Below are 27,591 nucleotides of genomic sequence, written 5' to 3'. Positions count from 1 at the left end.
TCAATGGTCTGACTCTAACTTCATTATTACAAAGCAAGGGATAAAGGAGAATACCCCTTTTCTGCCTCATCCATCCTGGGGTCTGGCTCATTATCCCTCACCATGTCATTCAAAACCTCAGAGGATAATGTGAAAAATATGAGGCCATTTGCTAACCAGGAGAAGAAAAATCACATGCATCGGTTTAATGGACTTAAATGCAGATGTCATTATGTCCAGTGTCTCATGCTAAATGAGTATTCTGAGCAGCTCAGGCTGCAGAGCTCCTTTTATGTTCCAACCTGCTAATAGTCATGGGTGTGCACTTTTATGTGCTGACACTTAAAGCAGACAATGGTCATGCTAAATAGTTGGACTGTTAAGTAATCACCCAGGAATGGAAGTCAGCTAAAAAGCTCCATTTACCTCCCCTTCTACATTAATTTTGATTCTGATCCTATGTCCTGACCTCTACTCTACTGCCATGCTCAGGCCTCTTTCACCCAGCACCCGGGACTGGTATGCAGAGGACCTATATCAACTTTTACCTCATTGCAAGGAAGCCATGAAACTGGAGGTGACTGATCTGAGGAACAGAGGGAATTGCAGCTAACAAAAAACGCTGTGGATGTTGAACCTGAGGCTGTTCCTTTCTGTTTCCTACCAGCTGTACTTCACTCTGAAGCTGTTTGCACATTCACCCACCACCCATTCATTTTTTCCCAGTGGTTGCAAGAGGTTGGCCCGTTGAACTCCTAGAAAACCTTGTGCTTTGGGGACTTGTGCTCATTCCTATGCCTTATCTTCTCCGTGTACAAAACTCTAAGGGATCTGCTTTGGAATATGCACAGACCAGCTCTCTTCCTCTGCTCCAGGCTGTACACCTGGGAGACTTTTCAAACCACAAAGTGCTTCAATATCATCATACAAAGGGGAAGGAATCAGGATGATAATGCAGGCACATTCCTCTCTGATGTTTGGTTACACTGTCAAGCCTCACCTGGAAAGGCACTGCCCTCAGTACCATGGACCCTTTGTGATCATACCTGGTGGGGAACCAGGCCTGACCAAGCCATAAACCAGCACCATATATTCAGCAAATCACACCGCACCTGAAGTGTCCTGTGGAGCTTGACTTGCAAGAAAAGTACATCTTTGTACAAAAAAGGCTTGTTGCAGCTCTTCTTGACTTTGAGTGATGTGGCTATCTGTTCCAAGTGCAGGGTGAGAGCAGTGGCTAGATCACAGAAGCATGCTATCTTCCTACCCTCCTCTTCCTCAGTCACAAGGGCAATTTCCCCACACCCTCCTGAGTGCCACCCCAGCTCATTATTGCTCTTTGATCCTTAGCCAGAGTGACATCTTGGCTATTAGAGGTAACTTGTAGAGTGCACTGTCTTGCATAACACCACCCCTCAGTATTTGTAGATCTGAAGATCTTGGACCATCTGAGGAACAGAAATCCCTCCAGCCAGTCCACCGTGTTGTCAGCAGCACACAAAGATATGACTTGGCCGTGAAATCTGGCATGGGGTTTACTCACTCACTCACTCTACCTCCTTTGTTCAGTGCCACAGTAATGGGACCTCTGATAGCAGACCTTTCTGCTTGCTTCACTCGTGACAGCAAATCACACCCACTGGTGTAAGGTAGATATGCACAAATTGCAATGAAAATGGCAACAATGTCTGCATGACTTTGACCCAGTCAGAGAATCTGTGTGTAGGCACTGACATAGCTGTTGCTGCTTGATCCAAATTAGGTACTATTCTCACACTGACAGCATCCATTATTTCTGTATGGTACCTATCATCCTGTCTAAATGCTTCCCAAAATTAGACAAGACAATGCTGCTAGCATCAACACATTCAAAATGTGGCTCAAATCAACACATTTTTTAAAAGCTGCTTTTTTATTTCCCTCTCGGGTAGCTGATTGGAAAGGAAAAACAACTTATCCCCTTCTCCAAACACAGCCCACTTAAACAAATATATTCTCACTTAAGCAGAAAACAGAAATGATGTTATGGGACTCAAGAGTCATTCTGCTATTAAGATGTGTGTGTAATGGATGGCTTAGCTCAGAGCTGTGTGCTAAGTAGCAGAGCCCCATTAGTTCCCTTCCTCAAGCAAAGGTCAGTTTTCACACAAGTAAATCTTCTGACTGGACAGAAGTTTCTCATCTCTCTAAAGAGACTCTGAGGAGAAAAGCCTCCCCACAGGCAATTTATTACACTTTCCCCCGGGGTGAACAGAGTAGGGGGCCACCCTGAGAAGACTGCAATAAATTGTCTGCAGGGAGCCTTGTCTTCCAGCACAAACAAGGTCTGAGTGGCCATATTTATACACTGTGGCTGGCTGGGAGGAGGGTTTGCAGGGCTGCTGGATTTTGAGATTCCCCTGCTTCACGCACACACAGCTGATGAGCACCAACCAGCAAAACACATGCTGTACAAAGAGACCTGGCTTATGGCACAGCTTTACCAGACCAGAGCAACTCATGGGAACCCCTCAAAGAAATTTGGTTGGACTGGGTTGCTTATGTAGGTTTGATATCCTGGGTTTTTTTGCTATTGTTTCTACAGCATCCCAGCAGTGGATGGAGCTGTAGAGGTATATTGTGAGCAGGAGATGGCTCTTTGTCTCCACTTGTATGTAACAACTGCCTGCAAGCTTGGTGTGAGGACTCACCAGTTCAGTGGTGCTAGGGAGAGCAGGTGAGGGAGACAGCACTGCTGGAAGGTAGCTCAGAGTAGAGATGACTAGCCAGGAGCATGAGGACAGAGCACCTGAAATATCTCAGAGCGGTTCCCTGAACTCTTCTGGGATGATCAAGCTCCTTGCCAAAGCCATGTCTGGCACTGCCCCTCTCGCATCTCCCCTTGCAGACGGGCCAGCAGATGCCCAGGGAAAAGCAGAGGGTCAGAGCAATTTGTGCATGTATGATTTTTTCCCCAGCACCTTCTCCTGCATGCCAGCAGGTAGAGATGAAGTATTTCCATAAGTTGGAGTAAGCTCTGCCATTTCTCTCCCTCTCTCCTGGCTGCAAAATGGATGTATTTGATAATCTTCTTGGGTATCTTTCTGCAGTACCTGTAAACCTTTGTCTCACATTACAGGGCAGAGACAGGGCTGATCCTTCATCCTCCTCAGAGAGGAGAAACAGGAGCTGGTTCCTCATTCCCTGTCTGAAGCAAAGCAATGGAACACCACATACTCCTCTCTGGTGGGGAGTGCTGTGGATGGAGAAGCAGCCCATTATGTGCGAGACAAATAAATTGCTCTGGCTAATTTACTGTGGCTCTATTCCACTATTTCTCCTGCAGCAGGTTGCTGTCATCACCACCCCTAATCTAATTCCTCTAAGAGAAGGAAGCTGAGTGGAAGTGAGTCACACACACAGCCATGGTGTGCTGGGATTGCCACGTGTGTTGGGGAAGTTGGGAGCAGGGTGCCCTCAATCTGTGGCCCATGCTTGTCTTCTGGCTACGGTGGGAGGCAGCCACACATTTCAGCGATGAGTTGTAGGGTCCATCTAGTGCTATGAACAATCTGTAATAGCAACCACTGTCTCCCTTTCAGGATCAGCTGTTTCTAAACGGTCTCCTGCTTTTTTTAGTTTTGACATCAGTCCTGGAATACAGGTTTAAATACTGGCTACAAAGGAGGACTGGAAAACTAAAATAGCATAAGGCCTCATTAGCAGCTGAAATGTGGTCCAAGGTAGTTGGTAAAATCTTATAGATGGGAAATGCTTCTTCAAACCTGGCTGTGCCAACCCTGTTTGGAATAATATTCTGAATTTGTAGGCTGCCATTGATGTACACAGAGGGGATTAATCAGGTGAGAAGCAGCAGCTACAGTGTGGATGACTACATCTGAGTAGGGGTCTGAGATCAGTCAAGAAACACAGGTACTTTAGATTGCAGCTTACAGAACTTCCAAAGCAGTAATCTGAAATATGTCAGATGACTTTTTCCTGAAAAGTGCCTATTTCTTTCCAGTGGTTACACAGGGAAGCTGCACTTATTAACCCTGACACCTCAAGTTTGGCATGGTGAGTCCCATCTCAGACATCTGCCCCACCTGCCTTTGACCTGGACCACCGTCAGTGCACACAGAGCTAAATTCCTTCAACTTAAAGGAAGCAGTGAGCTTTACACTGTGTTTCAGTGCTGGTCTCTTATTTAAGGCCATTTTGTTCTGTAGTAACTGGTAACCTGGCAAAACATCTGGCCTCAATATTGAGAGTCCTGAGCCCCCATTGCTCCCATGCTGACTTCCCATGCCTAGCCAGTACATATGAACACATGCCAGACATTGCTGGACACAAGCATTCCTTTATGTGAATACTGCTGGGCCATAGATACAAATTCTGCCCCACAATGTATTTGAGTATCAAGGATTTATTTCACATTTTTTTCCATGCTTTTCCATGTGAGAGATGTTCTGATTCAGCGTGACAACTTCTACAGTGACTTGTCACTGGTTAGCTGGTGGAGCTACCCTGGGAACACATACATTCATTCCTGGGAAAAGAGCCCCCAGTGAAGTCAATTCTGTTTGCTGAGCTTGTTCATATAAGCTAACAGCATGATAAATACCCAGAAGATAAAGAGCTCAGACCCATGCTGGTGGTTCCCTAGCTGAGGATTGCTAGTCCCACAAGGCTATTGTTTGAGGATAAGAATTCACTGCAAAGCCTGGCCAACTTTCCATGAACAAACAGCATATCTATGCTCTGGTTCTCTGTCAACCCAAAGATTTACACAAAGGGAGTAACTTTGCTTTCCTTCTCCTGTCTGAGTCAAAGCAAAATGTTTCTTTCTCTGCCAAAATTACAACCACTTTCATCTGAACCTCTGCTAGCTCTGTTTTCTGCTGTCTTCCTTGCCGCCCGTGTCTCTACACTCTATTTAGGTTTCTCTGTCCTTTGCCATGCAGCTCACATTGGTGCAATTTCACTATTCTCTTCTGATTTCAATACACCTCTGTAAAATCAGCTAGTAAAGCAATCCCTCCTTCTTTCACCCCCGTCTCCTGGACTTTAGCTGTGACTTTGATCTGACTTGGTTTGTCTGCACTATAAACCCTCTGAGGCAGGGAATGACTTTCATCAATAACCAAGTGGCCAGGGCTTTAGAAAGCCACCCAGGGAAGCTAATTCTAGGATGAGAACAAATATGGCTTCCAGTCTGTTGCCAGAGGTCCCACCTCCCCTGCAAGACACATGGCACTGCCTCTTGCTTTCATGTATGGCTTTAAACCTATAGAAACAGATATTAGCAGTCTCATGAAATAATATTGCACGATAGCCATGGGGCAGTTCACAGCTGCCTAAGCTGTTCTGATTGCTTCCTAGATTCCTGTGTTGCTCTCAGTGGAAAGCTTCCAGAGGAGCGCTAGATGACAACCTGAAGACAGAGAGGCTTTGGTTATCTGTTCAAGTGTACAAGGCCAGAAGCAACTTCATCTGAACTAATGCTAAGAACAGCCTTATAAAATCCTCCTTGGTTCACACAGTGCTGTGAAATTTTTAATCTTTGATTACAGAATAAAGTCAAGAGACTGGACATCAATGTTCAACAATGTTAAACATGTAGGGAATGCGTGTCAAAAGATGGAGCTTCAACCATACTACAGAGATTTAAATAAGGGAGGAGAATTTCATGTTGCAAAGCTCAGGAAATTTCCTATTTTCAGTTCTTCCAAGATGCCTTTGCTTAAAAGCTTCCTTTAAATGTACTTTTAGAGTGATCTAAAATCTACAACAATCTTTAGCTGGCATGCTGCCCATCAACATTGCTCCAGGCATGTTAAGGGTAAAAACAAATTCCATGGTCACATAAAAGGTGAAAATAGTTCCTCTGTAGCTTCTTCTCTTTAAAAACAACCATTTATTGTTCTTGCCTGAAGCTTCATGCCTTCAGTAGTTACCCAGTGTGGTTAAATCGTGTATTGCTTCAACTAGAGGGAAACCCCCCATATGATTACTAAATCCTGATAGAGTAAACAGATTTCCCTGCAATGAACATCTGGCACATCCAGTTACTTGCATTACTATCTCCCCAATTAGGACTTCCAGCATCACCCTAAGCTTTTTCAGCTGCAGTGCTTGGGAGAGGTAATGCAAGAGAGGCATCTGCAAACATAAGCAAAGTTTTACCAGTGATGCAGTAAATGTCATGGGCACACAGCCCCTTAATTAAAGTGTTTGTAATTAGGCACAGTACAATGTCAGTTATCTCTGCTTTCCTTCTAATGGAAGCAGGGGAGAAGGAATGTTCTGTTTATAGTATGGATGGCTCTGCAAGCTGCTGTGCACCCCCAAGATTGTCAAAATCAAACCCCATTTATTTGCGAGTTTCTTCACAACCATTCCTTCAGCCCTTGCTTTAGTTCCCAGACCAGAGCTGAAACCCCCGGTAACAGATATGTGGGGGCCTTTCCAACTTCAGCCAGCTGGTTGGAGTTGATGTCTTCTCCAATTGCCTTCTGCTCATATCAGATTTGGGGATAGACATGGGAACTCTTTAAGTGCTGGGAAACTTCAACTTCTTGCCAGCATCTGACATCCACAGAGGAAGAAATTCAGTAGAAAAGCCATGGTAAATTAATTCCCATTCCTAACTCTTTGAGGCATCTGGCTTTTGAGTCCAAATCGTAACTCAGTGTGACAATCCATTCATTACCACCACAAAACCCAGTACAAGCCATGGTAGGTTTGGTTTTCACACACTCACTCACAGATACTGAGCAATGGCTTTTCCTCTATGGATTATGATTCTAGAACAGGAGAGGTCAATTATTTACTAACTGTTGTATGGATCCATAGTCCTTGGCTAAGATCCTGCTAGAATCACTTGTCTCCACCGTGCTGCCAACTTCCATAAAACAATGCAGATGGCAGCGTTTATGCTTATTGAGTGGTCTTTGAAATGAATATGAGAGTGGCTCAGTAGCACTGACTTTCACAAAATTAGAAGTTCCACTGCTAAAATCTACACTCAACCCTTGCTCAGAGATTTCCTTGCTTTCTGTGGGATCCCTGCCTTAGCACGGACTCCTCAATTTGGCCCATAGGCAAGATGATTGATAACAGGGCTGCTGTGTTTTTAATGAGTTTGGTTGGTTAGTTTTGTGGTCTTCTTGTTGAAAAAGTCTAACACTTTTGCAGAAGAGCACCAACAATTTTGTGTAGTTCTAAGCGCAGGTGACTCTGAATCATATACACTGGAAATGTTCAGTTCTGGATCTACCCTTGCGGTCTGAAGCACCCAAAATGTAGACTGAGCTCTCCTTTTGGGAGAGAAAGCAGACCAGTTCTGGAGTCATGGGGCTTTGTGCAGTTTTGATGTGTCCTAAGATATTCCCACCACTAAATATAGGGACATGACAGAACAAAGAGCCTCTTCTCTTGAGAAGCCTCCCTTGTAATTGAAGTTAAATGAATGACAATCACTATGTGGGGGAAAAAAGCTTCACTTGGGGGAAGAAACTCAAAAGTAGGTCTTCATTTTTTTTGTGGGTACTATGACATGAAGGAGAGTGATGTCAGATGTAATATAACACTGAAGTGGAAAGGATAACAGAAAAAGACACAGTAACACTGCACTGGCTCGTTGTAGACATGAGCTATCCATTAAAAGTAAGTCAAAACCCTCAACCTAATTTTGTACATATGCCATCCCAACCCCCCAAACTCTCTCTGGGTGTTTTAAAGCTGCAAGATCACATTTTTCTTCTCAGAATATGTCTCCCTTGGAAGCAAAGATGCTGTGTACACAAGAGCACTGACATCTTCTATCAGCTTCCAAACACTAACAGCTCCTTGCAAAATTCCCACGTGAAGAGAAATTCTCCCAAGCTGGCATAACCTTCGTTAAATCCTTCCTAGACTGGTCCAGTCCAGAAATGCCATTGGCTGGTTTTGGGTGATTCATTAGACCATTATGTGGTTGAATCCAGAAGGCAAAGAGGACACAGCTAAACAGGGATTGATTTGGTCCCTGACATAATGCATATCCTGGGCACAATCCAATGGAAATGGATGGCTCACCAGCAAGGAAGCTCCAGGTGGCTGGCTCAGGTTGGTTATTCTGGCAGAAAGAGGACTTTGTTCTGCAGCCAGAACAAAGGAGTTCTAAACCCACCAATAAAAATTTAAAGATTTTAACATCTGATCTTGTCCTCATACAAGGTTTCTCTGTGGGCAGCTATGGGTGTTAGTGTGACTACTACTTATTTACACTTGTGCAAGGTGAATTTTCAAAGGTAAAGAGCTCAAAAGAAACCTCTGTAAAAGTTTTTGTTTGTCAACAGGTGTTCCTACAGTGGGAGAAACCGAAAACCTCAGTTCTTGGCCTCTACAGAAGCGGTATCCCATGGGAAGGCCTTGCCATCATGCACTTACCTGACACAGAAGTACAAAATGACCGGTCCTGACTTCTTGGGGAAGTCATGTTCCAGCACTCGGCGGTCCAGCTGAAGCCAGTTCAGGTGTCCCCTGCCAAGAGAAGAGACAGTTTTGAGCCTGGCACCAAAGAGGCTTCTTACTACTCATGGCAATGAGGTCTGAGGTGTTTCAAAAGATGAACTGAAGCTCGTGCTATTTGCCCTCAGCTATTGCACGGTATTTGAAAGCCACACAATAAATGTTTGAAGAGCGGGGGCGATATCATCCTAGCAATGTTTCAGTCTGGGAATCGAACTGCTAAAGTTCAATCTGTCAAGGTGAAAGCTGGCAGCACTGAGCAGGCAGGACAGCCCAAAATGTTATGAGCTTCACCTTTTTATTACAAACCCCTGGAGCAGTCATATCATTAAAAGTCTGTCAAGATTTTCATTAGAAGTCCTCATTGTTAAAGAGTTTCCACAACACCTGCAATATTTCACTCAAGGCTAAACCTGACTCTGCAGCCTCAGACAGTTTATTTACCACCCACAGGCCTGCAATATCCTCTCTAGGTTTGCCTAGCCTTCGTTTTTCTTCCTTCAGAGAGCTCCTGAAAAACAGCTGCTCCATGAAGCGTTCCAGCTCCAATTACCACATGCTGCTTTTCTTTAGCCTGGATGGTACCTATCTCTGCTATTTTCTCCCATAATTTATCCATTTGTGCCTTGCTGCTGGAAGCTTTCCTGGGCAGAAGAAGCTCTGTTCTTTGTCACGTTCCCCACATTGTCAAGTGCTGTGTATGTGAGAGAGGTATTTTATAAATACCATTATTTGTATTACTGGGGCATCTCACTCCCCAGCTGAGATAAAGGCCCTGTTAAATTAGGCACTGTGGAAACACCATAGGGTAAAATTCAAGACCCACTGAAGTCAGCAGGAATTTTGCTATTGCCTTCAGTGATGCTAGGGCTGCATCCTGTGAACATTTTGCTGTTGATTTCAGTCAGACCAGATTTCACCCAGAAGAAGAGGCAGCCCTTGCCTTCAGCACTCTGCTGTCTAGACGAGCAAGAGGAGAGAGAATGTAAGTCTTTTGGGGGAGACTCTTGCAGCAAATAAAACAGGAAATGGAATTCAGATGTCCTGAGATCTATTCCAGTGCCTATTTGCTAGCTCATGCTAATCCTCAAGAACAGCTCTTCATTCCACTGAAAATGAAAAGGGAAAAAAAAAGGAAAAACAAAGGCTTGTTTAAAAAAAAAAGTGTCAAATGTGTCAAATTCACTTCTAGAATTCCCACAAGCCTTCACAATATACCCTGTCAGCAAACACACACAGCTTTCACAGGGGTCTGCCTGTTTCCCCTTAGCATCATGTGTGCTTTGGGCAGCTGAGAAGCCCCTTTAGAATGTAAGCATCACCTCTATAGCAGTTTAACTGGGTTTGTAGCTCACTCACTCCATCTTTTCTAGAAAAATAAATAAAGGGCAACATTTCAGGAGGCTTTGAATCACCTGCATTCAGTTTGAATTTCTGCACAGCTGCCCTGGGTTATTTAGATGTAGAAAAGCATGGGCTCCTCTGGGACCTTCAAGCCCAGGCAGCTGCAGGCTGCCTTAGAGACCGGCTGGGACATTGTGCGTGCTCACCTCAGCACAGCGTGCTGCTTTGCTCTAAGGGATTCAAAATTACTTGTGAGCTCCACTCCTCACTGCACTGTGATCAGGACCAGACATTTATTAAAAGGCTAACTCACCTCAAATTTTGCCATATAGAAGTCAGGCATTCAGTTTAAGCAGCCTTTGCCTTTATTTTGCAAGAATCTCAACTAGATGTAAGTGACGTGTGGAGCTGGGGACATTTCAAACTCGTCCTGGACATCTTTTAGTGTACAAAAAGGGTCAAACCCTTTTTTGTCCCCTTCTCCAGACATCTATGTGTTTTCTCTCCAAAATATTTCAACTTTTCATTAGTTTTTTTCTCTAAGTAAATTTTTTAAACATTTCTTTCTTTCTTTTTTTTTTTTTTTTCCCTCTAGGTAAAGAGTAGCCCAAATTGTGTATTAGGGGTACAGACTTACCAGCAGCATGGCTACTGGAAAGAGGTGACATACTGCAGATTTTCAAGCCAAAGTAGTAATTTCGTATATCCCTATTGCAGTAATTGGGCTGATGGCAAGTCTGCCCAGCCTAGGACAGTACTGTGCAGTGATTCTGCCTGGGATCATGAGGAAAGACGACCATGTTGATGGGGCTGAGTGTATGGGTAAAGTGGTCTCATTCTCAGCAAGCTGTGTAGCTGGACATGTGTGGCAGTTCCAATGTTGAAATATTTTTGTTCTGGAATCCAGTCTGAATCTCCCCAGTAGCAAGCTGTACCCATTACCCCTTTTCTTTACCATGTTGAAAGATTCTCAGCCCAAATATTTGAGGTGTCCACATTGCCCACTGCATTCCCCTTCTTGAAATCAGTCCTTTTTCCTGGTTTGTCCTGAACATTTCTGTTTCATTTAATAGGTTTCTGGGAGGCGGCAATTAACTGTGAAGGCCACTGTATGCATGAAGATTGAAACTAGACATGCTCACCAATTCCTAGTCAAAGTAAAAACCAAGCATTTAACTATATAAGCCAGTGTACAAAACACTGTCAGAGCGAGGAAAAGCCACACTAAGGCTGACATCCTATCCTGAACCTGTCCAGCTGCATTTGTATCACCAAAGTAGCAACCACCACCAGCTGATGGCATTACACACCAGTTCCCACCGCAACTGATTTGTTGACAATGGGCTTACTGTCTACTTCTATGTTTATTCAACAGAAATGTCTGGGTTTGCCTAACATGTACAAGGAAGGGTTGAGAAGCCATGGTGCACAGAGCTATAAGTAACTTTCAGGTATTTCTTCTTCGCTGTTTTCATTCTCACCGCATTTTAATAAAGAATATGGCTGATACCATCAGTCCAGAAAGAATACATGCATGTACATATGCACAGCAGGTTACACATTTATGGTGCACACATACACAGTTGTGTGTACACGTTTAATCGCCACTGAATTCCTGGGTTGAAGAATTTCACCACTCTCATCTGCATCTCAAGCTTCTTCAGTCACTTCAGTCACTTAAATCACTGCCAGAAGCTAACTGCTCTCTGTACTCAATTACCGCTTACAACCTTTCATTGCTCAGAACTTCTGCACTGCACATTGTCACCTAACTCCTTGTTTTAAGGTGGGCATGTGTGGCATGTAGAGAACAGCAGCAGTGAACATTCACTGGTGAATGTGGTCTATCAGGGAACCAAACTCCAGTGCTGTCACACCACAAAATGCTTTGCTCTGGAAGCTGTCTTCCTGTCTTCAGCAGAACTATTCATGGAGCACAATCCCATGTAAGACAGAGAAAAGTATGGGCAATATATCCTGAGGTGTGTAGTAATCCTGACAGTTCACATGGACCAATTTAGGTATTTTGCACTGGGATTCTATTCATACATGCCCGTGTCTAGCTGGATTTTCGTCATGGTTTGATTTAGAGACACAAAGTAGCTTTTGCTTCATTGTCACCACCGATTTGTCCATTTGGCTATTTATTCCACCGTATTCACAAATCATGGTGAAAACAGTTTGGGGTGACCTATAGGGAGGAAGAACATTGGCAGCCAAGTAATTATTCTTTGTTTGTTGTACTCACATTTGCAGTTAAACTAGTGTGTCAGTAACAAAGAAATAATTGCTTTTGGAAAAATAAATGAGGTCTATTTAGGTTACAGACTGGCTATAGATTTTGGTGCCCAGGGTTCATATGGTCGATTGCATACCGTAGTTCTGTTTTATTTTATCAGGGCTTTCAATAAAGAGTTGTACATCAATGAATTCTTTTGCCTCCAGGTGGTTCAGTTTACATAGTTTCACTGGTTAGTGGCCAGTTTTCTGAAAAGTGGATCCACATTGATTTGTGTAATAAAGGTATTTGGACCAATAAACCAGCTCAGGCCTTTTCAGTGTCAAACTCATGCTGAATTGAATGGACGTTGAGAAAGACCAATTCACAAACCAGAAACCTTATAAACTATTTTACTTATCCATCAATCATGACAGAAGCAATGCCCCCACCCTTTAAGCTCACAGATTTTCTTGTTCAAGGTCTTAGTCCTTCAACAGACATATATATTTGAAGGGGATGCAAATCTCAAGGAGCTGTATGAATTTATCTATACAGCCTCTGTGAGGTGATGTACTGTGTGACAAAGGAACTGGTCTAACACCAGAGCAGAACATTATTCTGAGAGCTGCACCCTCCATTGAACTGGCTGTTCAACGAGGACTTGAGACACCTGATCACTCATTGTGGCTCTGCCACATGGCTGCAGGGTGGATACAGGCTTCCCTTCAGTTCCCAGAGATGAGAGTGCATTCCAGGAAGGAGTGATACCCTGCTCTTCCCTTGTCACCCTCTCAGCCATAGGATCACTTTATCACTTTAGTGCAGTCTCTAGCCCAGGCGTAACACAAGTGTTGTGGGCCTCAATGTCTTGCAGTTTTTATCCTATGTATTTGCTCCTCTGGGAGCAAAAGAATTTTGATAAGCTTTTGGTTGGACCTAGAGAGAGGAGGAGCTGTGGTATACAAAAGTTGGTAGCTGTCCATGGAGCAGGTGACTCATGTCTAAGGACAAATGAAGGATGTGGAAAACTGCCTGTGGTCCAGATGGGTTGTCTGCAGTGAACAGAAGTGTAATCCTGACCACTTGCTCTTAGTGAATGGTGAAAGAGCTGATGCCAAGGGAAAGAGCAGTTAGTGGAGATCCATAATGAGCTGAACTGAAAAAATGAAGTCCTTTCTCCATTCCTTTTCACTCTTAGTCAACCAGAATATACTTCTGGTTTCACATGAAGCTTGGCCCCACATGCCACACAGGGACACCCTTTAGACCTGTGCTCTCCTGCCGTTCACAGCTCACACCATAAAACGTTCCTATGATCATTAAAATAGAAAGCCTCCTCCGTAATAGCCTGACAATCTAATTTTGGTCACGCTGACTGCAGTAACGACCCTCTATTATCACAAGAAACTATCACGTCGCCAACGCAAAGGTTGTTGCTATTGATTTTCTTCTTAGGTTGTCATGATAGAGAACAACTAATGAATGGAAATCCCCAGTCCAAATAATTTCTAAATAAATTACTCCCATAGAGCTCATACTCTTAAACAGAAGAATTGATTTAATATGTTAGTGGCTTTTCGTCTTTCTAAACTTGCTATTTAGCCAACCCCAGACTACATTTATAAACCAAGCTTGTTCTGTTTTAGCTGGTTATGATGAGGTCCCTTCACGTAAGCTGCATGAAAAGTCAGCAAAGAGTGAAGAGAAGAAAATCCCTGAAGGCTTGTGTCTCAGAACTACAGGCTTTCTTTCTGTGTGCTAGGTGCTCTGCAAATGTACATTAGGAGATTGTTTTTCCTACTTTTTGATTGATTTTTTTTTGTATTTCACATTGCAGGTTAAGACCTGTGCTACAGACAGCTCAGTTTATTTGCTGAAAGTGACATGGGACACCTATTTCCAAGACTCAGGCCATCCTCTCCAGTATAATTTTTTTTGGCTGTGTTCAGTCAAATAAAATAATTGCTGTTTGTACCAAATCTATGGAAAGTTTTTTACAAGTGAAGAAGAGATACTTTTGCCAAGGTTATTTTTGCAGCACTGAAGAAGTCTCAGTGGTCAGAAGGTCAGATTCACTATGGGGCAGCACAAGAGCTGTAGATCAAACTTCACGTCAGCTGGGACTTACTGCTCTGTTTCTGGTTTGCATCTACTCACCTTAATGATGGTGTCCCCAAATCTTTCATCTAAAATGCACCTTGCTCCATCTTGACTATGGGTTAAGGAGGTGATCAAGTGAGCAGATGCCATCACCTCACCCTTTGAAAGCCTGTCCAGGCAGTGCACATCTATCTGCGTCTGCTGTTCACTTTCAAGCACTGCCTCAACAGGCTCTATCACCTTCTCATGCTTCCTCCCATTGCTAACCCAGATCTTTGGTCACACTTCTCTGTGTTAAACATGGAAGGCCTAGGGGAGGCTGGGCTCTCTCTAAGTGCTGACACCTCCTCATCAGCTTCCCTTGCACTCCCAGGGGAGTCCCATGCCCACTCATCTGACCTGAGATTGGACTTGCTCAGCTGCTATTTGGTTGTAGTCTGATATGTTTCTTGTGTTTAACCTGTGCAGCTGGAACTGTTAAAGGAACATTTTAATCTCTCACTCTGCTCCGGCTTCCCTGGATGGCATTCCTGCAGCTTGCATAACTTGCTCTCTCCAGTAAGAAAAAGCACCTTGGTGAGAAGCAGTTTCTTCCTCCTGCTTTAAAAATTTTCAGTGCCTCCTGCTGTTCCTCCTTTAAGAATCAGTCACATTACTTTGTTGCAGGTTGGAGATTTCCTACAAGGCTGAGCTGCTCCTGTCAGTGCGATGGGATGAATTCTGAGATCTCCTTTGATTCAGCTCCCACTCCTGCACCTGCCAGATGCTGAGTATTTCTCTCTCCTGGGACCTTCGTCCTGAGATGGCCTTAGGCTACCCAATGCAGGTGCTTGCCAAAAGATATGTCTCTAAAGGGGTGATCAGTGCTGAGATGAATGTGGATGTGTTTGTGCAATCAGCAGCCTCTGATTACCTGATCCTGAATCATTATTCCAGCAGATAATTTGCATTTTGCTGCCACATGAGCGGAGCTGGCTCGTGACAGCAGTACTGCTAACTCAGCTGCTCTGGGAACACAGTGTTGGCTTGAAAATCTTGGGTTTTTTAAAACAACATAAGTGTGGGAAAGACTCTTCCTGATTAGTATTTTAAAAACCCCTACTGCAAACCATGGAGGAATATGGTGGGTGTGCATGCAAGACATAGTCCATATGTTGTGGAAAGTCTAGCTACAGGCATTTGGGAAACAGTAGAAGGAACTCAGAGGTCACAGTGTAGGAGTAATCGTAGCATTTGATAGACCTTTAATGTTTCTCCTGTGCTAATTTTATATTTGTCCTTTAAACAGGGGGTAGAAAAGGCCTGTTTGAGACCAAACTTTTAATTTTGTGGTAATATTAGAATTCTGTGAGCTGGGGTTCAAGATCACCTAAGGAGACTGCAGTGCGACAGTCCCGTTCTTTGGTTTAGCTCAGCCATAAGGCTGTTTTGTGATTCTTGGTAAGGTCAAATTCTTTCCACAACAGATATTTTATATTTTAAAAGTACTTTTGTTCACATCAAATTTGGTAATCCCATCCTTTCCTACACTTCATTTTTCCATTTTTTAAAGAATCTGTGATCTAAACCATCAGAAATAACAGAGTAGCTTTAAATTTGTGTGGCCGATTTTGTTTTGCCTTTATTTCCTCAGAATAATTTCACATTACTTTTGAGCCTGCTTCAGTGAGTAAACTGATTAACAATTTAATTGAACAGCCAACCTGATAATTTTGAGCTAGCTTAAGCTAACCTTTTACCAAGGCCAAATGACACCAACTCTGAGCATAAAATCATGAAGGGATTGATACTGCCTATGTACACCTCTGGCCATTCTTAGTTGCTGCGAGAGGCCTCTAGCACTCTGAATAAGAAGCAGTACAAGACAGACTCTGAGGTGGGGTCCATGCCTCCCTAGACCTTGGGGTACACAGGTCTTCTATGTCAGTCATTTTGCTTAGGACAAAGCCACCAAGATTTCCTGTGGTGGTCTTTGATTTCTCACACTTACGTTTCATCAGTGAATGCAATTCCAAAGTACTCCTTCTCCTTCAGGTTGAAATGAGATGCAACCAGGTCAAGCAACTCCTTGGCCAAAAGCTTTGGCTGGAAAAGAAGAACAAAAGAAAGTGATTAATGAAGAGAACTGGTCCAGAACTTTACTGTGCCTATGAAGGGAAACACTATCCTTGAAGGTATTCCACTGCTGGTGTTCAGGTTAAATTGCAAGCATTATTAACTCCTTGAAATGAGTAGTTTCCCTCCTGTGTACTAAAAACCTAGCAATTCTGACCTCTTCAGTGCTTAATGTCTCTGCAGACAGATGACCTGCCCGTGTTCAGATCTACCATGACCAGCTATCTCATGCCTCTCTGGTAATGATATTTGTTAAAGCTTTTTATCAAGATCCTTGCAAACACATTTCAGACACCCACTCTCACATGCACAGGACAGATATATGCTCATAACTCTGAGAAAATACATACTACCAAAAGATAGGATGTGACAGGACCAAATGAGAAGTAAATGACAGAACAAAATAGTATCCCATTCAGTATTGCTTGTGATTTAGAGATAAGGATATATCCTCAAATGTAGGCAATTGCAAAGAAAGAGAGGAAAGTAACACATTTTCAAAATGCCCTTTGTAAGAGCATAAAAGCCAAGCTCAAAGGAACTGTTCACTCTGTACGACATATGGTGCATTACTACCTTGTCTGCAAAAACTTATTTGACTTTTAAGTCTAATATATCCTCCTGCCTTTATGATTTTTTACCACCTCTGCTGACTACTGAAGTCTTGGCCATAACAGAGCTCTTGACTGTCACTGGTAGGAAATAGGGGTACAAAGAGTCCAGGGAGATGAAGCCATAGATCCCAGAGCTACAATGGCTAGAGTAGCACTGGCACAGATGGGGTCAGAGATCCCAACAATGCTCCCTGGTGACTGCTTACAAGTATTTGATCCACAAATCCCTGTGCTGCAAACCCAGTGAAAATAAAGCAAGTCTGCCAAGCAGCTGAGTCAGAGTTACCCCAGACGTGAACCTGTTATTTGACGGAGATGAAATGATGATGCTGTCCAGAAAATTTGGGGTGGGGTGGGGTGGGGAAAGGGACTTAGGAACTGTGCTGTCTAACTGATCTGTAAATACAAACACAGCTCTTATTGAAACAAATCCTCATTTGTACTGAACTCCCAAACAGATTTGTGAGACTCTCAAAATGTCCCCAAATCCAGCACTGTCACAAGGGTGACCAAAAAGCATGCCTCAAACACAGCAGCATTTTCTCAAGTCTGGGTTAAGCATTTGGAGGGGCTAAGCTGAATTTTCATATTTCACAAGAAAGCAGAAGAGAGCAATAAATGGCTGATGGTGAAACAGGCTGCCTGTGGGTGTGGGGAACTGCTGGGTCTTTTGGCTCCAGCCAGTCAGCACTGTCATGTCAGTGGACAAGGGGCAAAATCCCCTTCTTATGTCCAGCCACATTGTGAAGTGGTGCCCAGGGTCCCTTCCCCCATGCACTGCTGCATCGAGCCCCAAGTAACAAGTGGGGAGCTGCACCTGGAAGCGCCTGCCCTCAGCCGCCCTCCCCAGGCAAGCCTGGTAAACACAAAGTGCTTCTTCTCTCTTTCTGCTGAGTAAGATCTGGTTGCTGAAAAAGCCATGGAGAGGTGGTTGGCATGGTTGGCTTTCCCTTTTCTACTGCCCAGTAGCCTCTGATCCTTGCCCAGCACAGTCCTGCCAAGGCTTGCAGGTGCCTGATCTCCAGTGCCCTTGCCATGGAACCTCCTCCAAAGCCTGTGATAGCAGACAAGGCAGGATAAGGAAGAAGAACAATAGATGCAGGCCCAGAACTGGAGCAGTGCCAGTTCAGTTACTGGGCTGGAGTCCCTGAAGAGGCTTACGGCAGTGAAGTTAAGCCCTGCTAGTCCCCTCCAAGATTACTTTCCACTCTCTTCTTAAGCTCTGCAAGGTTATTGTCCTTTCTAGTCTGTTCCTCCCACCACAGATGGGCAACCTGTGTCTTTGGAGAGGAGAGGAGGAAAGTGATTTTTTTCTCCAGGTGTCAGACTCCTCAAGACATCCCTGCACATCAGGGATAAGGGGAGGAAAACCCTGCCAGGCACAAGCTGAGCTGCGTCCCATGCCGCTGTCTCAGGAGAGAGCCACGAGCACAGTGTTAACGGTTAATCGTCTTGCCATTGGTGATGGGAACGGCTGAGCAATGACCCCCTTTCATGTGAGCCTCACAGACAAAGAGCTCATTAGCAATGCCTGTGGCAAGTTGTTTTAATTCATTATTAATTTCTGGACTTCGTTTTCCAGAGGGATATTCATTTTGCATTAATAAAACTTCTGTCACAGATGCATTGAAGAAGATGAAGTCTCTGAGAGCAGGGAAATCAATAGAAAGCAGGCCCATGACTTTCTACATCCTATACAGCAGGGTGGCCAGCAAGGTAGCTTGTGAATCCCACTGGCATAAATCAGGAATAACAAGTGGCATTCTGACCAGAAACCAAAGCGTGTCCTTAATGGACTGTGGTACACTGTGAGGTGCCCAGACAGCTGCTGAGACCACTCTGCATCTGCTGCTTTTTCCTACCCACACTACCCTTGCACCCTCCACTTAACCTGCATCAAAAAAAACCCAGCCTGGCGGAGCATGTCAGAGCTGGAGCTGGATGGCCTGAACTTGGGTTGGGGTATACCAGTAGAAATCCTTCAGCTGGAGCAGTGAGGGCTGAGAATGCATTGCTGGTGGGGGTGGGTTGTCAGAGCAATGTTATTCAGCCAGACTTTCTCCTGCTGCTCCCTCCACTACAGGATTCTTTTAGCAAAAATGCACATAAAAAGCAACGTGCTGTGAACCAGAGAAATCAGCAGGATCCTGGTTGTGGTTCCAGCACACTGGAGCTGTGGCCCTGGGGAGCACACTCTCTGCCAGAGAGAAGGGCTGAGGGACCCTTACTCCCATATAGTGAAGTCTCTGGCATGCACTAGCTGATTTGCAGCCAAAGACACTGTCCCTGAGGATTTTCTGGATGGCAGTCAACTGAGTATGTTCACCGCTCTGGACCCTGACTGTACTCCCCAGTGCCTACTCCAGCCTGTGAGAAGCAGCACTTTGCAGCCTGGCCTCTCTGGATTTGCAAACACTATTCCCACAATAGTTAATACCTCAGCACTGGGTCAGTGGGTCCACCTGCCATGTGTGATGGCATCAGCGCTTCATCCAGGGGATTCCTGGTCATCTGCAGAGTGGGAAACTCTATTGTGAAGTCTAATTTGGCTTAGAAGTACCCTGAGGTTTTTCCTCTTGGAGAGGCAGGAGAGGAAAGATTAGGCACTGCCTCCTTGTAAGAAGAATGACCCAGACACTGTTGACTGTGCCCTGGGCCATGCCTATGAGGTTTATATGAAATGCTGTGTAGTGCTCTGCTACTGCAAAAAACTTTTGCCTCAGCAGCAAGGAGCACAGCGAGCACCTCTGGGACTCTTCTGCAACCTCAGCTCCTGCAGCCTTGAAGCAATAAACTCACGCCCTTCCGCCCCTCCAAAGCAACTGAAGTTTGTTCAAAGGGAGAGCTTTATTAGTGGTATTGGGAGGTGGCAGGGAATGAACTGAGCCTCAACACAAGCTCAGTGACTTGAAGCTGCAACAGGAAAGGTTGTGAAAAGGCACCAAAGACAGTGAAAGACGTATGGGATCACAGCTGACTGGCATTGTCAGGGCTTTTTCCCTCCATTTGCCCATTGCTTAGAGCCCCCTCTGTAGCCTGAGCTGCAGCAGGAGTGATAGTTTCCAATGATTTCAATTATTTAATTTAATTTAATGAATTTCAATTAAATATAAAGAAGAAATGTTTTAGGATGAGGGTGACAAAACACTGTAACAGGTTACTCAGAGAGATGGCAGATGCTCCATCCCTGGAAGTATCCAAGGTCAGATTGGATGGAGCTCTGAGCAACATATCTAGTTAAAGATGTCCCTGCTCACCACAAGGAGATTGAGCTAAATGACCTTTAGAGGTCCCTTACTGCTAAACCATTCTACGATTCAATGTTAAGCTTCTAGGAGCATCTAATATCATCCTAAACCCAGCTCAAATTCCTACAAATACCTATTTCTCTCCAGGAGGGCATGATGACTGACTCAGCTGAGGATAAGCACTGTAAATATCTAACCTGACCTGAGCCAAATCCTGGCCTGCCCAGATGCCACCATGGGTACAACTGTGAGCTTATCTTACCAAGCCATGGGTGCCTCAGCTGGCTCATCACCTAGGAAGTGACATCTGCCTATCTCAACCAGCAAGGATTTCTCTGAGGCTTCAGAAGATCATTCTGTCAGTCACTGTGAAAAATACAGCAGAAACCCCAAGCATTTCAGTATTAAATATTCAATATAATTAAGACAGTGTTACTGGGATATGAGCTGCCTGAGGAACTCCAGAGTCATGTGTTTCCCCAGTGAAAGACAGGCTGCCCATTTTTGGCTGAAGAGCATGTTTCTCAGTGACAGCTTCCCATTGTACATAGAAATGAGTGAGTTATAGAGACAGATTATCTAGCCACAGTCCAGCAGTGCCATGAATAAAAAACAGATGACATGGTATTAGCAGCTGCTAGTATGTCCCTAGAAAGGCAGGCATACACAAAGTATATTTTATTGGTTTATTAACTGTCATACAAGCCTATCTAGTTGCCCTCCCCTATTTCATAGCTTTTCCCTAATTACAGAATACAGAATTAACCAGGTTGGAAAACACCTTTGAGATCATTGTGTCCAACCTATCACCCAACACCATCTAATCAACTAAACCATACAGTCTCTTTTTAAACACTTCCAGTGGCAGTGACTCCAACACCTCCCTGGGCAGCCCATTCCAATGGCCAATCTCTCTTTGAATAATTTCTTCCTAACACCCAGCCTAAACCTCCGCTGGCACAGCCTGAGACTGTGTCCTCTTGTTCTGGTACTGGCTGACTGGGAGAAGAGACCAACCCCCACCTGGCTACAACCTCCCTTCAGGTAGTTGTAGAGAGCCTCCTCTTTTCCAGGCTAAGCAACCCCAGCTCCCTCAGCCTCTCCTCATAGGGCTTGTGTTCCAAACCCCTCACCAGCTTTGTTGCCCTTCTCTGGACATGTTCCAGCAACTCAACATCTTTCCTAAACTGAGGGGCCCAGAACTGGACACAGGACTCAAGGTGTGGCCTAACCAGTGCTGAGTCCAGGGGCAGAATGACCTCCCTGCTCCTGCTGGCCACACTGTTCCTGATGCAGGCCAGGATGCCGTTGGCTTTCTTGTCCACCTGGGCACACTGCTGGCTCATGTTCAGCCTACTATCAACCAGTACCCCCAGGTCCCTTTCTGCCTGGCTGCTCTCCAGCCACTCTGACCCCAGCCTGTAGCACTGCATGGGGTTGTTGTGGCCAATGTGCAGAGCCTGGCACTTGGATGTGTTAAATCTCATGCCGTTGGACTCTGCCCATCTGCCCAGCCTGTGAAGGTCCTTCTGCAGAGCTCTCCTACCCTCTAACAGATCAACACCTGCCCCCAACTTGGTGTCATCCACAAATGTACTGATAATGGACTCAAAACCCTCATTCAGATCATCAATAAAGATATTGAACAGGATGGGGCCCAGCACTGATCCTTGGGGGCACCACTAGTGCCTGGCTGCCAGCTGGATGTGGCACCATTCACCACCACTCTCTGGGCTCAGCCCTCCAGCCAGTTCCTAACCCAGCACAGAGTGCTGCTGTCCAAGCCACAAGCTGACAGCTTGTCCAGGAGTTTTCTGTGGGGGACAGTGTCAAAGGCCTTGCTGAGGTCCAGGTAGGCTACATCCACAGCCTTTCCCATATCCACCAGGAAGTCACCTGATCACAGGAGGAGATCAGGTTGGTCAGGCAGGACCTGCCCTTCCTAAACCCATGCTGGCTGGGCCTGATCCCTTGGCCATCCTCTAAGTGCTGTGTGATTGCACTCAGGATGACCTGTTCCATAATCTTGCCTGGCACTGCGGTCAGGCTGACAGGTCTGTAATTCCCTGGCTCATCCAACTGGCCCTTCTTGTGGATGGGTATCACTTTGGCCAGCTTCCAGTCATCTGGGACTTCTCCAGTGAGCCAGGACTATTGAAAAATGATGGAGAGTGGCTTGGCCAGCACATCTGCCAGCTCTCTCAGCACCCTAGGATGGATCCCATCCGGTTCCATGGACTTGTGGGGATCCAAGTGGCTGAGCAGGTCTCTAACTACTTCTCCTGGATTACAGGGGAACTATACTGCTCCCTGACTCCATCTGCCAGTTCAGGAGGCCAGTTGTCCAGAAGACAATCTATCCTGCTATTAAAAATGGAGGCAAAGAAGGTGTTAAGTACCTCTGCCTTTTCCTCATCTTTAGTTACAATATTCCCCTCTGTGTACACTAAGGAATGGAGGTTGTCCTTGCCCCTCCTTTTGCCATTAATATATTTATAAAAGCATTTTTTGTTGTCCTTTGTTGTCCATGCTCTATGGCAGAATGCTTCTGGGAAATGCATAGTTTCAACATATGGCCAGACACACACGGCCTGAATCCATCCAGCACAGAGACACACTGAACTGTGGGAACCAGGTAACTAGATCACTCTTAGCAATGACTCATTTCGTTAGATGAAAAAGGCCACTGCAATCCTCTGTCTCCTTGATGGAGAGGCTTAGAGCAAGATACATGATGAGAATATAGAGATGAGATGCTGCTACATCAAATGCTGCAATGCTAAGGAGTGTTTGTAATACTGGTGGTCAGCCTGTGCTGATTTTGTGCTATAATCCAGCTGTGGTCAGGAATGGGCTCCGGAAATCAAAGCTGTGAGCATGTCCTGCAGGCTTGCCCACTGGCATCCTCCAAGCCAAAGCCACCAGGGCACATTCAAGATCTCCAGGGATGGGGCCTCAACTACCTCCTTGGGCAATCTGTTCCAGTATTCCACTACCCTCATGGTGAAGAACTTCCTCGTAACATCCAATCTAAATCTACTGTTCTGCAGTTTGAAGCCATTTCCCCTCATCCTATCACTAGAGGCCTTTGTAAACACTCTCAATCCATCTTGTAGGCTCTCTTCAGGTACTGGAAGGTCATTATTACATCTATCAGACACAGTCCCAAGGATGGTCTCCATGTCTGGGGGAGGGAGGGAGTTTACTCCTAGGAACAAGCTGGGCTGTGCCCTGTGGCTTGCAGCCCAGCCAGCGAGACCCAGCCTATTTTATTTATGAGTGCAGACATAACAGATGCTGTCTGGTGAGCTCCCAGGCAGGTTTGGTTTCTGCAGGACAGATCACGATACATATTTAGTTCAAAGTAGCTTTTTGAGTCTTCCTGACTCAGTCCAGTTCAAAGGTTGGATGTTCAAAGAACATCTCTTTGGTGGCTTGAGTTGAAATATAAAGTGGTGTGTGTGTGTGGTGTGGCCAGTCCATTAGCAGCAGAGGTGAGGTGGAAAAAGGAGAGGTTTGCATGAATATAGAATCATTCCTGACATGGCCATTCCCCACATGGTACCTCCAGGCAGAATACAATGCTCCTTCATCAGCTGGCAGCAGCTTTTGCCTATCTCTAGCCTTGGGCAGAGTAATCAGGAGGAAATTAAAGTGCAAAATGGTGATTCATGCACAGTTCTTCCTTTCCAACAACTATTATAATTTGCTAATGAGGCAAACTCCAGGTGTCCCAGCTGAATTAAATCATCTCCTAAAACCAGCCACAAAACTCCACCACCACAGTGATAAGGGCAGTAAGAATGCCCATATTGACCCTTTGTGCTGCCACTCTGGTGCTGGGCATTCAGTGGCCAGCAGCCTTATCTGCCGAAGCCCAGCAGCACCCTTACACCTGGATGTATTAGGCAGCTCATTAGCCCATGATAGCTACAGACTGCAACACCCTCCCATCCCGGCTTCCCTGTGCATGAAACACCCAAATCTTTCATCCAGAGGCCATTGAGCTGTCAGTCACTGGCAATTCTTATCTTGGCAAATTGGCTCTGCCATCCTGTTGTTTAACCCATTTTATGCAGTTTGAAAAATAGGAGAATCCAAAGTGGCTCCATAGTGGTGTTATGTAAATATCAAATCACAGCCCTTTCAGCTATCCTCTCCTCTGAATGCAGCATAATAACGTCGTACAAAACCACTCAGCCTGAAGGCTTGGGGCTTCAGGGACTGCAATTCCCCTTATGGGATAGATCCACCATCCTCATCTCTGTGTTACTCTGTCAATGTATGGAGTGCATATAATCAAAGCAGGCTGGGTTAAAAATTATCCATTGAAATGCAAGATGCCTGGAGAGAGAACGTCTTGGTTTTCATCATGAAACAGCTGAACGCCAATGGTGTCAGAGACCAGTGGTGGGAGTGCTGCAGGCACTGGCACATGCAGCACCTCTTTCCCAGAGTTGGTGGTTGGCTGTAAAAATCTCTTCTTCATTTACATAGTAAAATGAGACAACTTGCCTCCAGCAGCTTCATCGAGAGCATGGAGGGTGGTGACAGAGTGCCGCTGACGTTTTTCTTGGAAAATCAACACCCCCAAGTTGTAGGAATTAAGATTTGTTAGGGTCAGATAGACAAAGACAAAAAAAGTCCTGAGTTTTTTTAAAAGTCTGTCTGGTAAAAGGATTAGAAACACCCTACTGAAAATTTGCCTTAGAAATATTCACAGATAGCTGCCTTTCTGGGTTCAGCTAATACCTGCAACTCTATATCCTAAGTCAGAAGCCACAGCTAATGCTCTCTAATTTTCCTACTTATTAGCAATGTGAATCTGCTTAAATATTTTTGTAGTTAGAGAAAGTGGAGAGCATGAGCTGACCCAAATCTGCATGGCAAATTCTTGTCAGAGCCAAAATGAGAAACAGTTGGTGGGAGGAAAAAGACACTTTTGGGTCTGTAGCGTCCATCTTCCCCTTCTTGCCTGATGTAGAGGCAGCTGCACACTTCCCCCATTCAGATGGGGGTCTGCATCGGTGCCCAGGGACCCCATTCCTCTTTGTTTTCTTCTGTATCATCCCGTGGTTCCAAGAGAGTTTTCAGGTGACTGCATCCAAAGTGACTGTCCAGCTGCTATGGGTGTTAGGACATCTTCACTTGTCTGTGCTCAGACCTTTCTCTTACACATAACAATAGTGTCAGTGCTTCCCTCTTTCCTTCTCTAGCTCTCTGCCTGCTCCACCTATTCTCTGTCTCTGCTGGGAGCAGCTAATGTTCCCACAAACTGCTGAAAGAGCCGGAGGATGGAAGAAGGATGAGCTGAGTTTTGTGGCTGGCCTCTGCTTTGCATACATGTATTTTTTCATCCATAGCCCTGAAGCACATAGAGATTTGGTGACTGCTAAGAGCTCTATATCCCATGTGGGAATATGCATAACTGTCTCCTGCAGGACTGGGGGGAAGGAGAGGATGCTGTGCCTGGCATTCAGACTGATGTAGTCTGGATGCTTCAGGTGCCAGCAGAACAGCACACTGTAAGGTGTCTCTGCCTGGGATCCCCCAAGAGTCTGCATCTCTGTGGTGTGCAGTGTGGAAGTGCTGGTTAGATGCACATCACCTTCATGGAACACCTGTGCCAGGCTCAGCATCTCCCAGTGTACCTCCCCTACACCAGATCACTGACCTGTGCATGCACGTAAGGACCTTTGCACTGGATTTCCAGAGGCCTGAGAATCAAAGGCAAGTAGTCAAAATTCTGACATTCCCCTGGGTAATCTTTCTGGGCAGTAAAGGAGATCACACAGGGCAACCTCATCTGCAGCCACCCTTGAATCCTTTCCAACTGAATCACAGCCAGGAGCATGAACCAAGTGAGATCTGGCCAACCACAGACACAAACCCAGTTTACAAGGGCAAGTAGGCATCTTTTTAGGAGGGATTTGATGGAAAGTGTGGAATTCCTTATGCTGATGGATGCAAAAATTGCTTCTGTAGCACTGCCAAGGATGCTGCCAGCTCATCTAATCAACCATGAAACCATCACTGAAGCAAATTATAAAGTTGCCCTGGGTCAATTTGTGCATGCAACTTTTATTTTTCTTTATGTAAACTTTCTAAGTTTATTTTTGAATGGCTGGAAGAGAAAGCTCCTTCCTCTATTACCTTCCTTTTGGGTTTCTCTCAAAACCTAATGTAACATCAAATCTGTTTCATGCTTTTCAAGACACTCCTGGAGACAATCCTGTGCAGCTGCTTTCTTTGCTATGTGTTTACTCTAGCAAATACTGTGTTTTCAGGAGACCACTCTGAACTCCATGGGGGGTTTTATAGTATTGTCAGGAAATGCATTCTGTGGATTAATACAGCCTTAATGAAAATACATACCAAATGTGACATCTTTGACTAAAGATTTTCTTTGAGCTTTCAGAGAATTTAGGGCAAATTTATGAGGCAAAAACTCAGACTGATACAGAAAAGGTCCCCACTTATCTGGACCCAAATAATCAACTTTCAAGCAAACCCAGTTCCTTCAAAGGCTAAAACGTATTCCCAGCTATGATTGCTAGATTCACTAGCCCTTCAAATTATTCTCCATGTCTTGGACCTTGAAGGGAAGTTGTAGTAAGGTGGGGATCAGGCTCTTCTCCCAGGCAACTTGTGATGAGAGGGCATGGCCTGAAGCTGCACCAGGGGATGTTTAGATTGGATGTTAGGAGCCACTTTCTCACAGAAAGGGTGATTAGACACTGGAACAGACTGCCCATGTAGGTGTTCAAGGAAAGATTGGATGTGGCACTTTGTGACATGGTCTAGTTGATGTGTGGTGTTAGGTCATAGGCTGGACTCGATCGTCTCAGACGTCTATTCCAGCCTCAGTAATTCTGTGATTCTGTAGCTTCCCATCTTCTGCTACACAAAAGGTCTGTGAGATTTCTGTGTATAACAATCTAGGCAATAGATCAGCAGAGTGGAAGGAAGATACCCACACACAGGAGGACTTTGCCCTGGTTGAAGACCATCAGTTTCATATAAGCAGAAGACAGAAGCATCTATGCTTCAAAGCAAAACACTGTTTCCGAGGTCCCAGTGTCATAAGCATCTGAGAGGTCACCTAATCTCCATATAACTGGGACTGGGCATATTTGACTCTTGGTTAAGGACCACTGGCCATGTCAGTACTAGTAACTTGCAGAGGGCCATGGCACAGATTTGAGTGGTCTCCAGAATGCAGCATCAATTTCACAGTTCTGGGCTGTGGGACCTAATCTTCTAGACAATGCCCAAGCATCATTTGAGGGATAGCTTGTGCCAGGAAGCACTTCTCGATGTCAGTATGGATCTATTCACCTCATTCAAGGGAATGAGAGCTTAGCCAGATGGACACCAGTAAAGTCCATGAGCCAGTGAAGAAGTTCTGACTTGTTTCTTCTAGCAAAAAGTCAGTGACTTTCCTCCCCTATGACCTAAATCAGAGAAAGAATGGTCC

The 27,591-nt window shown here is 45.0% G+C and overlaps 1 protein-coding gene across 1 annotated transcript in view; it reads right to left on the bottom strand.

Annotated features, from left to right (window-relative positions):
* FRMD4A (FERM domain containing 4A) overlaps positions 1-27,591 on the bottom strand; it is a 217,830-nt gene that overhangs the window by 89,836 nt on the left and 100,403 nt on the right. The window contains exons 3-4 of the mRNA XM_009900274.2: positions 16,128-16,222; positions 8,392-8,484 (exon numbers count right to left, since the gene is read on the bottom strand). Of these exons, the coding sequence (XP_009898576.2) occupies positions 8,392-8,484; positions 16,128-16,222 (188 nt within the window). The remainder of the gene's footprint in view (positions 1-8,391; positions 8,485-16,127; positions 16,223-27,591) is intronic.

This window comes from Dryobates pubescens, chromosome Z (assembly GCF_014839835.1).
Source record: "Dryobates pubescens isolate bDryPub1 chromosome Z, bDryPub1.pri, whole genome shotgun sequence".
NCBI classification, from domain to species: domain Eukaryota; kingdom Metazoa; phylum Chordata; class Aves; order Piciformes; family Picidae; genus Dryobates; species Dryobates pubescens.
The sequence above is the reverse complement of the archived record's forward strand: the minus strand, read 5'-3'. Positions and strand labels throughout refer to the sequence as shown.